Source organism: Lithobates pipiens, unplaced genomic scaffold, assembly GCF_037356315.1.
Source record: "Lithobates pipiens isolate NorthernLeopardFrog02 unplaced genomic scaffold, aLitPip1_a1.2 Scaffold_19, whole genome shotgun sequence".
Lineage (NCBI taxonomy): Eukaryota > Metazoa > Chordata > Amphibia > Anura > Ranidae > Lithobates > Lithobates pipiens.
Window position 1 is genome coordinate 236,510,571 of NW_027507764.1, and position 17,084 is coordinate 236,527,654.

A 17,084-nucleotide genomic window follows, 5' to 3' on the forward strand; every position below is an offset into this window, starting at 1 on the left:
TACGTACCGGCCTAAACTGAGGAAAAAAAATGTTTTTTTTTATATATATTTTTTTGGGGATATTATAGCAAAAAGTAAAAAATGTGTGTTTTTTTTTCAAAATTGATGCTCTTTTTTTTTTGTTGGCGCAAAAAATAAAAACCGCAGGGGTGATCAGATACCACCAAAAGAAAGCTCTATTTGTGGGGAAAAAAAGGACGTCCATTTTGTTTGGGAGCCACGTCGCACGACCACACAATTGTCTGTTAAAGCGACGCAGTGCCGAATCGCAAAAAGTGGTCTGGTCTTCAGCCAGCAAAATGGTCCGATCTGAAAGTGGTTAAAGTACTTCTTCTTTTTTTTTTTTTTTTAAAGCTGCTTCTGGCTCTTCCTGCCTTCAGAGTGCCCCAAAGGCAAGCTGCAAAGTATAGTATAGAGTGCCCCTATAGCAAGGTAAAAAAACTTCTGACTTTAGAACCACTCACTTCCTGCCCAGGACTACATGTCCCATGAGGCATTGCTCCTCAGACATTCACAAGCTATAAGGCACTTACTGACATGTTGGACAAGTAAAGGCGCAATTAACCAAAAACAATAATCAAAATGGGGGAAAAAAAAACTCACACTTTGTAATAGACAGATGTATTATCAATAACAACGATGTTAACAAAAAAAAAGATAGGTATAGATTTAATAGTCCATTATATTTTTTAGATATAGTCCGATAACAGTAAATTTCTTTTAAGGGGATTCCACAAGAACAGGGCTGCCACCAGAGAGGAACTGAAACCAAGTTTCCAGGTTGCTACAATACAAACACAGAGAGGGGCGCCTCTGGGTACAGATTTTAAAAGACGATTTTATTCTTGGGCTTATAGGTAAAAAACTCAAATTTTGCATCAAAAATTAGGAGCAATAAAATCCATCCAGACACTTTAGATCGGTCATGACCCTTGCCAATTCACAGAATGCTTTAGCCTCTTTCTATAAGCATCTGCCGTTTAGATGTAGAGCTGCCGGCCATGGTGGATGCAATGTTGTCGTCTGAAAACGAAGCTTGAAGCGCTGCGGGAAGCGGGGGGATGGCGTCACAAGTCAGCGACGCGTTTCCTGAGCGTACGGGTTGCGATGAAGAGGCGACCGCGCTCCTTCATCGAGGCTAGTGATTGGCATGGATAGAGACAATAAATAAGGGTTGAAGGGGGAGTGGTTTGGAATGCTAAATCACAGAGGAGGACTAAAGAGAGAAGGAGAGAGACCATAAGCCCCGCCCACTCGCTCATCTTACATCAGCACTGCAAGCACAGCCCTCATCACCAACACAAAGGGCACATACACAGTAAATACAATTTAAAAATTAAGATATCATAACAGCATTACTTTCTATCAAGCAGTACTAATCTAAGTACGCCACCAAAAAAGAAAAACGGGAATCTACAGGGAAGATATAAAGAATAAATTTAAAGAAAAAATAATAATAATGAAGATAAAGTAAATAATTAGAAAAGAATAATCTTTTATTAATAATAAAATGTAATATTCTTTTCTATTTAATTTATTATTTACTTTATCTTTATTTTTTTTCTTTAAATTTATTCTTTATATCTTCCCTGTAGATTCCCCTGTTGTTTTTTTTTTTTTTTTTTTTGGTGGCGTACTTAGATTAGTACTGATTTATAGAAAGTAATGCTATTATGATATCTTAATTTTTAATTGTATTTACTGTGTATGTGCCCTTTGTGTTGGGGATGAGGGCTGTGCTTGCAGTGCTGCTGCGAGATGGGCGGGCCTTATGGTCTCTCTACTCTCTCTAGTCCTCCACTGTGATTTAGCATTCCAAACCACTCCCCCTTCAACCCTTATTTATTGTCTCTATCCATGCCAATCACTAGCCTCGATGAAGGAGCACGGTCACCTCTCCCTCGTGACCTGTCCGCTCAGGAAACGCGTCGCTGACTTGTGACGTCACACCCCCCAGCGTCCTACTCGCAGCAGCGCTTCAAGCCTCATTTTCAGACGACAACATTGCATCCTGATATGTAAACAAATAATGCAGGCCAACTAACTGGCTGGCTGATTAATCGATTAGTTTTGGCCCTAATAAAAATGTGTTTCTTTAATACATACACTTTAATGTGATTTAGGTTATTTGGTTAGATTATTCAAGCCATTTACTAAGATTGAGTAGTTCATTTTTAAGTATATATAATTATTGTACAGTGCCTTGAAAAAGTATTCACACCCCTTGAAATTTTCCAGATTTTGTCATGTTGCAACCAAAAAATGTAATCTATTTTATGTTATAGACCAACACAAAGTGGCACATAATTGTGAAGTGGAAGGAAAATGATAAATGGCGTTAAAACTTCTTTTTAGAAATATCTGAAATGGTGGCGTGCATTTGTATTCAACCCCCCCCCACGCCACACCGAGTCAATGCTTGTGTAGAACCACCTTTTGTTGCAATTACAGCTGCAAGTCTTTTTGGATATGTCTCTACCAGCTTTGCACATCTAGAGTGGAATTTTTGCCCATTCTTTGCAAAGCTCTGTTAGATTGGATGGAGAGTGTCAATTTTGTCTTGCCACAGATTCTCAATTGGATTTAGGTCTGGACTTCACCTTGGCCATTCTAGTACATGAATATGCTTTGATCTCAGCCATTCCATTGTAGCTCTGACTGTATGTCGTTGTCCTGCTGGAAGGTGAACCTCCACCCCAGTCTTAAGTCTTTTGCAGACTCCAAGTTTTCTTCTAAGTTTGCCCTGTATTTGGCAACACCCATCTTCCCATCAACTCTGACCAGCTTCCCTATCCCTGTAGAAGGAAAGCATCCCCACAACATGATGCTGTCACCACCATGTTTCGCAGTGGGGATGGTTTTGGTCCCATCTGACCAGAGCACCTTCTTCCACGTGGCTTCTTGCAAATGGGACTTATGATTTTCTTTCAACAATGGCTTTCTTCTTGCCACTCTTCCATAAATGCCAGATTTGTGGAGAGCACAACTAATAGTTGTCCTGTGGACAGATTCTCCCACCTGAGCTGTGGATCTCTGCAGCTCCTTCAAAGTTACCATGGGCCTCCTGGCTGCTTCTCTGATTAATGCTCTCCTTGCCCGGCCTGTCAGTTTAGGTGGACGGCCATGTCTTGGTAGGTTTGCAGTTGTGCCATACTCTTTCCATTTTCCATTTTTTTTTTTTTTAACCTAACCCTGCTTTAAACATCTCCACAACTTTATCCGTGACCTGTCTGCTGTGTTCCTTGGCCGTTAAGATGCGGTTTGTTGTCTAAGGTTCTCTAACGAACAAACCTCTGAGGGCTTCCCAGAACAGCTGTATTTATACTGAGATTGTTACACACAGGTGGACTCTATTTACTAATTAGGTGACTTGTGAAGTCAATTGTTCCACTAGATTTTTTATGTGAATACAAATGCACACCACACTTTTTTTAGATATTTATTTGGAAACGTTTGCAAATCATTTTCTTTCCACCTCACAATTATGTGCCACTTTGTGTTGGTCTATCACATAAAAACCAATAAAATACATTTACTTTTTTGGCTATAACATGACAAAATGTGGAAAATTTTCAAGGGATGGATGTGAATACTTTTTCAAGGCACTGTATTTAAAATAGACTGTCTGTTTTCCCCTATATACATTTATTACCAGTCTGTACCATGCAGTGCTCTAATAGTGCAGGCTACTGCAATCCCCCTTGGTGGGTGGTCGAAGAACCTATGGTTGTTATAAAGGTTTTTACCCAGGTACACTCCATAGATTTTCTTGTCTTTGTAGACCAAAATATTAGCGTATTTTTACAATTCGCTTTGTATTATATTGTAAAGTCGGCTTTATCTTTGGCTTTCTGCCAAATGGTTTCCATGGAAATCGCAGCTCATTTTTCATGGATTCTTTAAAATGTTTTTGAATGGAAAAGTTGAGATGAGGCTGAACACCATGGGTATTTGTAAAGAAGGAGCATTCATGTAGATGACTTTAAACCCGGTTATTCATTTCATATAATGATATCTTTTTCCACAATAGGATGGTTGGCTCAGGAAGAATTATCTTAAAGATTTTAAGCATCACTTCATGAAGCATTTTCCTTACAACCCGCAAGATACCTTGAAGCAGAAGAAAAAAATAATGAAAGGGTAATGCAATAAATCTGTGAAACTTTGTTGTCAGTGATTAGAGCGATGCGATCTGTCAGGGTGGATTTTATTTAAATCAGGTCGCTCTAAATCACTAGTAAAAATGTATCTTAAATAGAATCTATCCAAAGATCATTTTCTTACTCCAAAAGCATTTTATTACATTTTTTTTTTTTTTTTTGTTGTGTGTGTTTTTTTTTTTTTTTTTTCTTTTTTTTATTGATTTTGGAGTGTAAAACAAAGTTATACAAAAATATATAACAAGTACACACCCCGACCCTGCCCGAACAAATAGACCTCAAAGTGTCCAAGGGCTTTGTCTTCAAGTGGTTAAGAGTGGGTGATGTGTGACATGAGCTTCTAATGTTGTGCATAAAATTCCAGGACAGTCTCCACCCCCCCCCAACCTCTTTTTGGAAAGTAGACACCACTAAATGTTATATTGCTGAAATATATCGTGGGCATATGTGGAATTACACCCCAAAATACATTCTGCTGCTTCCCCTGAGTATGGGTATACCACATATGTGAGACTTTTTGGGACCCTAGCCATGTAAGGATCCTTCAGGCTTTCTAAAGGGTGTAAAATGGTGATTTCACTTTACTTCCTCACTACCTATCAGTTTTGAAGGCCATGAAATGTCAAGATAACCCCCCCCCCCCCCCCCAAATGACCCCATGTTGGAAAATAGACACTCCAAGGTATTTGCTAAGAGGCATGGGGTCATTTGGGAGGGTTTTGTGCTATCTTCGCATCTCGAAAATGTAATAGATAGTGAGGAGTGAAATGAATTTACGCCCCTAGAAAGCCTGAAGGCGGTGCTTGGTTTTCGGGGTCCTGTACGTGGCTAGGCTCCCAAAAAGTCTTACACATGTGGTATCCCCATACTCGGGAGAAGCATCAGAATATATTTTGGGGCATGTTTGAGCAATATATAATTTTAATGACAACTTAATTTTTTTGTAATTTTTCAATCACTTGTGACAAATTTTAAATATATACAGTGGGCTAAAAATGCCTCTCAGCAATTTCCTTGGGGTGTCTACTTTTCAAAATGGGGTCTTTTTTGGGGGGGGTTTATACTGCCCTGCCATTTTATCACCTCAAGAAATTAGATCGGCAGTCATAAACTAAAAGCTACTTAAATTCCAGAAAATGTACCTTAGTTTGTAAATGCTGTAAATTTTGCGCAGACCAATAAATATAAGTTTATTGATAGAAGAAAGCTCTATTTGTGGGGAAAAAAGGACGTAAATTTAGCTTGGGTACAGTATTGCATGACCGCATAATTGCCAGTTATTTATTCTTTATTTTCCAAATTTTTCAAACTTTACAAATATAAACTATTCAGCATAATAATCAAAACATCAACATTTCTTTGCAAATACTCATCCTTATACCTCACCCGCCCCCCTCCCCCCCTCACTCGGTCCTTACCCAGAGAGTTTTCCTAACATTCAAGCAGGTTCAAATAGCTTTCAGATTTTCGAAATTGTATCCAGGGTTGCCATTTATTCTGATATCTCTCTTCCAAATTATCCAATTTAAACATTGTCTCTTCAATCTTTCGTATACTTTCTAATCTTTCTACCCACTCTTTCATGAATGGAGGGTCGGGATTCCTCCACCTTCTCGGGATCAGAGCCTTAGCAGAGTTCAATAAGCCAGGGACCAGAGACTGCGCATACTCTCTCTCTCTCCTTTTTCCGGGTCGTGAAATAGACATACCCAGGGGTCTCTCCTAATCCCTTCTCCTGTTATTTCAAAAATCGCTTTTATGATTTTCTCCCAGAAGAGCTGGATCTTGGGGCACTCCCACCATAAATGAGCAAAAGTACCCACCACTGGACAGCCTCTCCAACACGTTGAGGGGGTCTCACTCCTAATTTTATTTCCTTGCTGTGGGGTTATATACCACCTTGTTAAAAGTTTATATGACATCTCTCTGGTTTGTAAGTCTTTAGCTACCGAGTAGGTCCGTCTAATGATTCTATTTCTATGGAGGTCGTTATCTAAAGATCCAATTTCCCTTTCCCACTTCTCCAAATATGGGGGGTACTTTTGCTCACCTACATCTGTTAGGATTTCATATATTTTTGAGATCCTTTTTACCAGGCAATGACAGTTCTCTACCAACTTCTCTAGTGGTCTTAGGTGCTCCTTACCCTGTAGTGGTTGTGTTAAAGACTGAGTAAAATAGTGCAACTGTGAATATCTCCATTTGTCTAGTGGCTTGTGTCCCCACTTCCCTATAATTTCCTCATATGTGCACAACCTATTCCCTTCCATAACATCCTGTAGCTTAATATTGTCTTTTTTAGCCCAGCTACTATAATATATGTGTTCCTCTTGACCTGGTAAAAAAAATTTAGTGTCCAATAGTGGGATTAGTGGTGAGTTGTGTGTTCCCAGTTATGTCTCTTATTTATTGTGTCCCAAATTCGAAATAAACCTTTTGTCAGTGAATTTGTGCTATTCCCTAATTCTCTATATTTTGCAGGTATCCATATTATCCCCCCTAATTCCCTTCTACTCAACTTTATTTCTAGTTCCACCCAATCCTTTCCCTTTTTATTGTGTATCCAATCTGTGATTCGAGAAATTGCTATAGCCTCATAGTATCTTTTAAAATCGGACATTGCTAACCCTCCTCTATCTTTGCTTCTTGTCAGGATATTAAGAGCCACCCTCGCCGCTTTTTTTTTTCCATATGAATCTTTTAATCATAGTTCTTAATTTATTTAAATAGCCCTGTGGTAACAGTATGGGGACCATTTGACATGTGTATATAAACATTGGTAGAATAAACATTTTAACTACGTTTATTCTCCCTATCCATGATAGCGCTTTATATTGGATCTTATCCAAATGCTGTTTAATTTTATTTAATAAGGGGATATAATTGACCTCGAACAGATCGCCCAACGCTGCCGTCAGCCTTATTCCCAAATAGACTAGCTCCCTCCTACACCACCTAAAAGGGAATTTAGCTTGGAGAATTCTCTGCTCTTCTGCTGGTATATTTAAGTTTAAGATTTCAGATTTGGTTGCATTAACCTTAAAATTTGAGACTTCCCCAAATTTTAACAGTTCTTCCGTAATCGCCGGTATGGAGGTTTCAGGGCTAGAGATATAAAGCAGGAGATCATCTGCAAAAGCAGCGGCCTTGTATTCCCTCCCTTCAACTCGTATTCCATGGATGTTTTGATTCTTCCTAATTGCCGACAGGAGGGGTTCTAATGACAATATGAATAATAGTGGGGAAAGCGGGCAGCCCTGTCTTGTCCCATTGCACAATTCCAGGGGACAGGACAGGGCGCCGTTTATTCTAATTGCCAGTTAAAGTAGCACAGCGCCAGATTGTAAAAAGTGCTCTGGTGGGGGGGTAAAACCTTCCCGGGCTGAAGTGGTTAAACATCTCCATAGGTGGCGCTTTAAAAATGTTTAGAGTTGGGGCCCTTTCACACAGGGCATGTCCACTTTGATGGACTCTGCTTGCTCAGTAGGGATCGAACCATTGATCTACGCTAAGCAGGTGGATGCCAGGTCCACTGTGGAGGCCAGGCTCACTGTGGAGAGATGGGCCTGTCAGAGTCCTGCTCTACTGCCTGTCCATTGTCATCCGATCCGCCAGATGGATGAAAAATAGGGTCACCATCCATATGGATTTGGCAGATCAGATGGCAGCGGGTGTCAGCGGACATGTCACCGCTGCCCCATAGCACCCCGATCAGGTCTGCCTGAAAAACTGACAGACTGACCTGATCAGAAAGCCATGTGAAATGGCCCTAACAGAGAAGGTCTAGTTCTAGAATTATTGCTCTCGTTTGAACGATCACGGCTACACCTCACGTGTGGTTTGAACAGTTTTACGTATGCCTTGGCTTCTGTGCACCAGCATGGCGGGATGGGGCACTTTAAATTATTTTTATTTTCTTTATTTGACATCACGGGACACAGAGCCATAATTATTAACTATATGGGTATATAGGCACCTTCAGGTGATGAACACTGGCACACCAGTGTCCATCAAAGGAAGTTCACTCCCTATATAACCCCTCCTCCTACCAGGAGTACCTCCCATTTTTTTTTTTCCGCCAGTGTCTAAGGTATTGGTCACAAGTGAAAATGTGCTCTGAGAAGCTCCACTGGAGGGATCCTTGCTGGATTTAAATGGCCTCCGCGGACCGGATCCATCCAAAGTGCCACTGAGGCCAAGGTGTATGTTACCTGGGCCTCGTATAAGGAGGTTTTGCCTGTAACGCCTCTCCTTGCAGGGCTGGACCCCGGGACCCAGTGCTTTGGTCATTTTCACATTACCTAAAGTTTTTCGTGGTGGGGTACTATACAGGTCCAAGGGAGTGGAACCCAGATAAAAAGGGACCCGGTCCTTTTTAAGGTTTGTTAAACACAGCCCGCCGTGATGGGTGAAGGTTGGATGGATCTGTCTATCAGCAATAACCTGCAGCGTGGATAAGATAAGTTAAGAAGTTTAGGAACTGTAAAAAGTCCACCTATGGTTTTCTTCCTTGGAAAAATGTTGTCATGCCTTAAATTTCCACTAGAGGGAGTAAATGCACATACCTTAATTTGTTGTCTTTACTTCAGCTCAGTGTCAGTCTGTGTGGCTTCAGCAGCAGCTTGTCACAGCAGGGATTCCTCATTGAGGTAAGAGATCTGCCATCCACATTTATCCCCCCTGGAGGGACCCAAAAGGGTTAGGGATTCAACAGATGTTGCTGCTCCCCTTGCATATCTTCCCACTCCCCAGTGGGGAGTGCAGAGGTCCAGTTTTCCACTCTAAGTTTTCCCCCCACTCTGCATCATTGTTTTGGCTCTGCCTCTTCTCCCCTCCCCTCTTGATGGGTCTGCAGGACCTGAAGGCTGCCTGTGTGCGTGGGAACCTTTCGAATTTCAAACGAAATGGGGGCGGGTGTGTACGGAGGGAACAGGGCCTAGGCGCCGCACCGTGTGTGGGACGTAACGTCCACGAGGACGCACAGCGCAAGAGCAGTCTCTCCTCAACTGGTTAGCTAGGAGAGCGAGCTGGCTGATCACACAGGAGTGGTGGAGCACGTAAGGTCTGCAAATGGGCATTCCCAAAAAAGGAAAGGACATTTCCCCACCCCCATCGCTAGGCTGAACTTTTAATGGCGGCATTATATTGTCGAACTATTTGTTCAGCGATAAGTGCATTTATATAGTATCTCTGCTTTGGGCTTAGGACTATGCCTATCAAAAAGGACACCACAAAAACCTCAAAAAAAGTACCAAAAACTTCACTCCCAGGCGCTGGGAACTCCAGTCGTGCCTACACACTGTCATCTTCTCCTGAAATACCAGGCGGGGCAAGCCAGGGTGATTCATTGGAACCAATTGATGTTGCAGCTGCTTCTCGTATCTCAGCCCCTGTATACGTGACTGAAGATGCTTTTTCCTCTGCCCTGGTAGGGCTAGAGGAAAGACTAGTGACTTTAATCGCATCCTCTATCCAAAGGGATAGGAAGCGTGGCAGTTCCCCCTCCCCCACCTCCAAAGAGTTTTGCAGTACTCTATCCTATGGAGGAGAAATTCACCAAAAGATGGAATGTACCAGCAGTTGACGCTGCCATATGCAGTGTGAATAAATCTAACTTGTCCAGTAGACAATGCACAAATGCTTAAGGATCCAATGGATAAAAGGTTGGAATTCCTGTTAAAATCCTCTTTTTCTTAGGGCAGGTGCGGTTACTCGGCCTGCAGTCGCTGCAATAGGCATCTGTCAATCCCTAAAGGACCAGTTTAGACAGTCCCTTAAGGAAGTTCCTGTACAGCAAGCCCGGGATTTGGCCGACCTACCAAGAGCATTATGTTTTGCCATAGACGCCATTAAAGATTCTATTCAGCAGGCATCCCACCTTGCGCTAGTACACGTGTGTAGGATCCTGAGGTTTTAAAATTGGTCAGCTGAAGCACCATGCAAAAGGCTCCTGACTGGTTTTTGTTTTCAATGGCACCACTGCTGTGTCTCAGCCAATCGGGGAGAGAGAATCTCGGACGGCTGATAGACTTGTGGCCATCGCTGGACAGAGCAGGACCTCAGGTATGTATTGGGGAGGCTGAGGAGGGCTGCTGCACACAGAAGGCTTTTTATCTTAATGCATTAAAATAAAAATTAGAAACCTTCTGCCTTTACAACCCCTTTTTAATACAAAGCCCATCTTTTTCTAACTTGTGAATTTTTTTGGTGAACTCCCTATAATACAGGCTAAATAATATTTAATAAACTTTACTACAGTTATATTTTAAAAACCTATCAAGTATTTTTGTAGACATTGTAGGTAGGTGAATATCCACGCTCAGTTAAACTTTAACAACTAACAGCAGCTGAACACCATAACCCAGATACTGGGCACAAAAAACAAAAAAAAATATAATAGTGCAGCGCTTTTTCAATTAATAATAATAATTGAATAATCACACAAATAACACATGTAAAAATAGTGACAATCCAAAACCAGAAGTAAAGTAGCATATGAATACAATCAATGTTAACATAAATGTCCATGAATGCATCAAAAACCATCCAATAAATAATGTGACTTGATTAAATAAATGTATTATACTTGACCATGTGGAACCCATCACCTTTAATCACCACTAGTAAGATGGGAGCTTACCAGATCACCAGCGACCCCCTGTTTTTAAGGGAAGTCAGACAGCGCACATAGTATCACAAATCCCGACTCCAGATGACCAGATGTAAAAGAACGGGTGTCTCCTATCTGTAGCTCAGGTGATCAGTCACTGCAAACTTCCCAGACATTTGCCAGCGTAGAAGCTCATGCAAAATAAAAAGTGCTCCAAATTGTGTAGTATATCTTTACACCAAAATTTTTTCAATATAGCATAATGCTCAGATGCTGTAAAAAGGACTCTGCCGAGTCTCCAAAATATAGATGGCATTTAAAACACAAACTGCATTTAAAAACGAAAAAGGACTGCTAGCAGATAAAAAACAAAACAAAAAAACGGTGGTTTAAATTGTGATCACACATGCGCAGGACGTGTGGGCGTGGCTACCCTATGATCGTTTCATCACAAGTCTCACATCAGGGGTACGCCCACACCCCTGTGCCAAGTGCTTATATATATAGTCCATTGGCAAGGGGAGGAGACCCTGCCATAGGCTAGACAGAGAACGTCCTCTAAGGCTAAAGATAATACCATGGAAGGACTTATCGAAACAAAGGGTATACTAAATATAACAGAGGTAACCTATAAACGGCCAAATGCTTAGAAAGGCCTAAAAAAAAATTATATTTCGCCTTTATTTTTTATTAGATACTATTAAAAATAAAAAAACAACGATGCAAGTGTGGATAAAATCATGCTGCCATCTAGTGGTGGCAAAATCTAATTACAGATACAATGATGCAATTCTTAAAGGGGTTGTAAAGTGAATTTTTTTTTTTTTTTTTTAAATAACAAACATGTTATACTTGCCTCCACTGTGCAGCTCGCTTTGCACAGAGTGGCCCCGAACCTGCTTTTCTGGGGTACCTCGGCGGCTGTCTCTACTTCCTCCTGCAGGTGCTTCTCACATTCATGCGAGCTCCCTCGCATGGTGAGAATCATCTGCAGGCGTGCTCCCGTGATACAGCCGGCGGCTATAGCCGCTCGCTGTATCACACGGCCCGGCGCTCCGCGTCAGTGGATGTGATTGACAGCAGCGCAAGCCAATGGCTGCGCTGCTTTCCATCCATCCACTCCAGCCAATCAGCGGCCAGGCTGAATGGTGGAAAGGACTGCGGGGACGAGCGGGGGACTTTCTAGGGGTAAGGTAAGTAAAACGGGGGGACTGGGGGCGCAGGCAGTGTCAGATGATTTTTCACCTTAATGCATAGGATCGCATTAAGGTGAAAAAACATTTACTTTTACAACCCCTTTAAAAATAATAGTAATAATGACATAGCACCATCTAGTGATGGCAAAGTATAATTGGCGGTGCAACAATCTAATTCTAAAAAAACAAGCATGCTACCCGCCTTTGCCAGTGGCCTGCCCATGTTGAAATAGGCACACAATTTTAACATAAAGGATCAATAATTAAGCAAATGGACAGTCCAAATGAATTTTAGATAAAAATGAAAATAAAAATATTAAAAACAAAAATTCACCGCAGTCCTTCCTCCTTAAAAGACAAGGACCTATCCTAATAAAAAAACATCAGCACTACCTCACTGTCAAGGAGGGGGACATCAACCATTATTAATAAAACAGTTGATGTCCCACTCGACATTAAGGCTTCCAGTTTTGCTGGTGAGATGGTGCACTTCCCATTACTGCCTGGCCAGTGTGGAACATACCCCTCAATGGCCAGAAAGGTGTCCCCCTGGGATTGCGATTATGTTTCAAATCATAGTGTTTACTGACTGTCTAAGCCCTTGCAGATATTTGTTGTGTTCTCCAATTCTTATGTGAAACATGCGGACCGTGCGTCCCACATATTCCAAGCCGCATGGGCACCTAAGAAGATACACCACGCACTTTGTTGAGCAAGTAATAAATGTTCAAATGGGATAAGTGAGCCCTGTTCCAGTAGAAGTAAACTCTGTAAACCTACCCCCCTGTGCATTTAACTTGCAAGCTCTACAGTTACCACAAGCATAGAAGCCTTTTAAATTGCCAAAAAAGGTAGGCTTTTTTGGGGGGTCAGGGACATTGGGAGCAATCGGCTTTCTCAGGTTGGTAGCGCCTCTAAAAATGACATTCGATCTTTCCAACAAAAGAGGGCCCAAAACACGAACATTCTTTATTACTGGCCAATGACTTTTTAATATCCTCTTGATGGCCCAATGTTGGCTGGAAAAAGTTGTAATAAAAGCCAAACTGTTGTTTTCAGTATTTCCAACCTTGGGAGGCTTATCAGCCAGTAATACCTGACGATCTTTATCACTAACTTCTGATATGACAGAGTCAAGGGTTTTATTATCGTATCCCTTAGCAAAAAATCTATTTTTTTTAAATCAATGCTTCCTTGTGGTAGTCTTCCAAATTAGTGCAATTGCGCCTTAAACGCAAAAATTGGCCTTTAGGTACAGCAGCCAACCAAGAGTTATGATGGCAAAAATCCAGAGGGATGTAGCCATTTCTATCTGTTTAAAAAAAACAAAAAAAAAAAACGTTGTGGTAACAATACTGTTATCCACAATTGAGATCCTCAAATCTAAAAAATGGATTTCGGTGGGGCTTAGCTCATGACTAAGAACTAAACCACGATCATTACTGTTCAAATGGGATAGGAATAACTCTGGAGTTTATCACCATTCCATATGAACAGAATATCGTCAATAAACCTTTTCCAGGCTATCAGCTCTGGTGGCTTATTGCCCAAAACTATATCTAGCTAGCAGACGCCACTGAAAATGGATGAAAATTACCTGTTTGTTTACTCAATGGAACTTTATATTTTACAAAATAAAATGGTATTGTGCTTGTGTACACGTTTCCTGAAAATATGGATTGGATATAAACAAATATTGTGCAACATAAATTGCAACTGCCACCATTTTATTTTCAATGGTTTCTGCTTACAGAAAATGTATAATTTTGGGGTTTTAATTACTTTTCTAGCAAAAATTGTGTGTGTGTGTGTGTACAATGAAAAAATTGGTACAGTTTCAAAAATGTTTTTAATGTTATCAGTGTATAACCAGCTTATGTAATATACAACTATCCTGCTAAATTTAACAATGGTATTTCATTTTTCTTTTTTTTTTTTTCTTTCTTTTTTTTTTTTTTTTTTACTTTGTACCGTTGCTATAACTGATATCATCATATGCAAATAATTAAACATGATCATTTTGTGTCTCAGTAAAGCTTCTGAACAAGGATGACAATGGTGTATTTTGTATAGTGTTTTTGGGCATACATCATACACTGGTGAAGTAGCAATGATTTTTATTTTCCAAAGCTGACTATCAAACTATGATGCCCATCTGTTCTGACAAACCTGGTCTAATAAACTGATAATAAAAAAGGGATTCAACACTTTTATTTTTATTTTTTATTTTTTTCTATTGTTTTTAGAAACCTTTCTTTTTGTTTTTTGATTGGGTGGCTAAGTGCTAGGTCATTTGTCACAAGATCATTTCTGAAGGGGCACAGGGGACGGATGGGCTAATCAACAGCTCTGGCTGAACCCTTTCCCCACCAGCGTAAATTGCAAGACTAATCCTTGCAAAGGACATGCATCACATGGCTGATGCTATTGGGAACCTAGAGCAGTGGTTTCTGTAGTTGTAAATCAATATCCCTTGGCCCTCTGCTAGAATTCATTTAAATGTGCTTTGGCAGAGTAAGTAATAATTTGAGCCTAGGTATGTTATGCGAGTCTGTGTTCCAAGCATCCTTTTAAAGACCATTCATTTATTTAAGGATGATGCTTCTTGAAATATTCTAACAATAGTGTAATTATAGTACATGTTTTCTTTTGTTTAGGAATAGAGATGGATTGCTTCCTTATAATGGTTTGGATTATCTTTTGTTAAATTTAACTTTATGTGACATTATGGTCTCTTTGGCAAATCCTTCAACGCTGCAAGAGGATTCAGACTGGCTAGCCATGATAAGGACCTTTGTGACTGAAAAGTTGATTAGTGGGTGGAAATTGAATTCTAAACAATTAAAACGACTACTTGAAGTAACAAACAGACTTTTGAATATTCATATTAACAGAGGTGAGATTTTCTATTTGTTTGAAAATGCTTCCCCCTTCTTAAATACAAATAATTTTTTTATTTTTTTATTCATAACCATGCAAAGCTTTTCAATAATGAATGTCAGTTGCATGCTGTGATTTCTTTTATAAAACGTAACAATATATAGTGATTTTCAGGTCCAGTTTAAATACTGCTGGCTAAAGCTGGTGATGCTGATTGAGCGGTGCAAATCCGACAGGTTGATTTTACAGAAGATTAACTTCTATACAACCAGCCTGCCAATGTAAGGATTGAAATTCGACCTGTCCCCTGCAAATTTTGATCCCTGCTTTAGTTTAGTCAAAATGAGAGAGAGAGTGTGTGTGTGTGTGTGTGTGTGTGTGTGTGTGTGTGTGTGTGTGTGTGTGTGTGTGTGTGTATATATTTGTACTTCCAACACATATTTATATATAAATGTATTTCTCCCTTCGCCTTTCAGGACAGCACCTTGCAGAGAGCGTAGCTCCACCTCTTCACAGGAAACGCTGCGTGACAACGCCCCTTTTAAAAGCAGCTGCTTCCACCATGCTGTCAGTTATAGTGTTTCCTCCTCCATGGTGGAAGCACTGCTGGGGAACCAGGGGGGCTGCGCTCTCTCCAAGGAGAGGGTTTTGGCAGTACCTTCAGATTTTATGCTCAAGACCAGCCCAGCACCTTCCCGCACATGAGGGGGGTGTTCTGGTGTCCCTTCCTTCGCCGCCTCACAGGAGTAATGGATCGCTGGAGGTCATCCGCCCATGGTGTTTGGGGGGCCACAGGTGTGCTCAGAATGACCGTTCCATGCCAGGCCTCAGCATGGCAGTGTCAAATCCCGGACAGCAAGTGACGCCAGTTCCGGTGGGTGGAGACTTCCAGCGGGGCATAGCGATTGGTTCCAGCTGCTGGAATGCAGGAGGAAGGGGCGGGTCCTCTGGCCGGGACTTCCTTTTGTTTGGCATATGGAGGACACCATTCAAAAGCACACAGGCAGTGGCTGCTATGTTCGTTATGGAGGAAGAATCTTCAGCAGCAATGGCGGATGCAGGCGCCCAGGTTCCCGGCCAGTCCCAGGTAGGAGAGGTACATCGGTGCCTCTTTCCTTGTATATCACTGGGTGTTTTTCTTTTTTTGTTGAAACAAAAACCTGCAGCTGTCTGCTTTGGTGTAAATGTTCCATTAGCAGTTCAGCAAGGAGTGAGACTCTGGGCACTTAGGGTGTTGGCTGTGGGTGGTATCCGTTCTCCTTTTTAGAGGCTATAGCTAAAGAAGGACCTTAGGGTTATTTTGTTTTTCGGTTTCAGAAAGCTACTGCTAAGTCGGAGAACATATGGGAAAAAATGCCCCTCATGCAAAAATCCTTTAAGGGGACTGTTGGCCCAAACCCCCGTGCAGATCCTGCATTGTGGATTTAGTAAAAGAAGAGACCTTGCAGGAGTGCAAGGAGCTCTTATCTTATGTAAGAAAAGGCAGCGGCCCTAGGGACAGTGCATTCCCTTGTGAAAAAGCGTGGCCAGACAGTCTCCCTCTGCCCACTTCCATACAGACCGTCAATTATATGGCAGATGCCTCTGCAGAGTCTATCAGGATATCTGCCAGATCCTCAGCGCTTGCTAACTCAGCGAGAAGAGCCCTCTAGCTAAAGACTTTGTCACGGGATTCGGCTTCTAAAGTAAAACTGCGGAATTCCCTTTTCAAGGGACCTGATGTTCGGGCCAGAACTGGAGGCTATCCTTGACAGGACTGCAGACAAAAATAAAGCTTTCCCACAGAAAAAGAAAGTGGTGCAGCAGAGGAAGAATTTTCTTTTTTTTCGACAAACCGATAAAGAAAAAGACCAGACAAAGACCCTGGAATCCTCAGAGAGGAAGAGGCAGAGTGGGGTACTGTTTAGAAACCCCGAGCAATCCCCTAAAAAATTACTATCTCCCAGTATGCGGGAGACTTCAGGCTTTATTGCCAGTTTGGGAAGAAACAAGAAGTCCATTTGTTCTGGGGTTAATCAAACAGGGTTATCTAGAATTCTCACAAGTCGGTTTTACATCACAAACCTGCCAAGGGATCAGGAGAAGGCTCTGGCTATGAAATCTCTCTTCTACAAGACCTGATGCAGCAGAAAGTCATCTCCCAGGTTCCAAAGGGTCAAGAGGGGAAAGGGTTTTACTCCCACATTTTTCTGGTCAAAAAACCATCAGGAAAGTTCCGCCTGATTCTCAATTTGAAGG

The 17,084-nt window shown here is 41.4% G+C and overlaps 1 protein-coding gene across 1 annotated transcript in view; it reads left to right on the plus strand.

Annotated features, from left to right (window-relative positions):
• Positions 1-17,084, plus strand: part of TEX10 (testis expressed 10) — a 137,481-nt gene that overhangs the window by 14,068 nt on the left and 106,329 nt on the right. The window contains exons 4-5 of the mRNA XM_077491801.1: positions 4,031-4,140; positions 14,624-14,862. Of these exons, the coding sequence (XP_077347927.1) occupies positions 4,031-4,140; positions 14,624-14,862 (349 nt within the window). The remainder of the gene's footprint in view (positions 1-4,030; positions 4,141-14,623; positions 14,863-17,084) is intronic.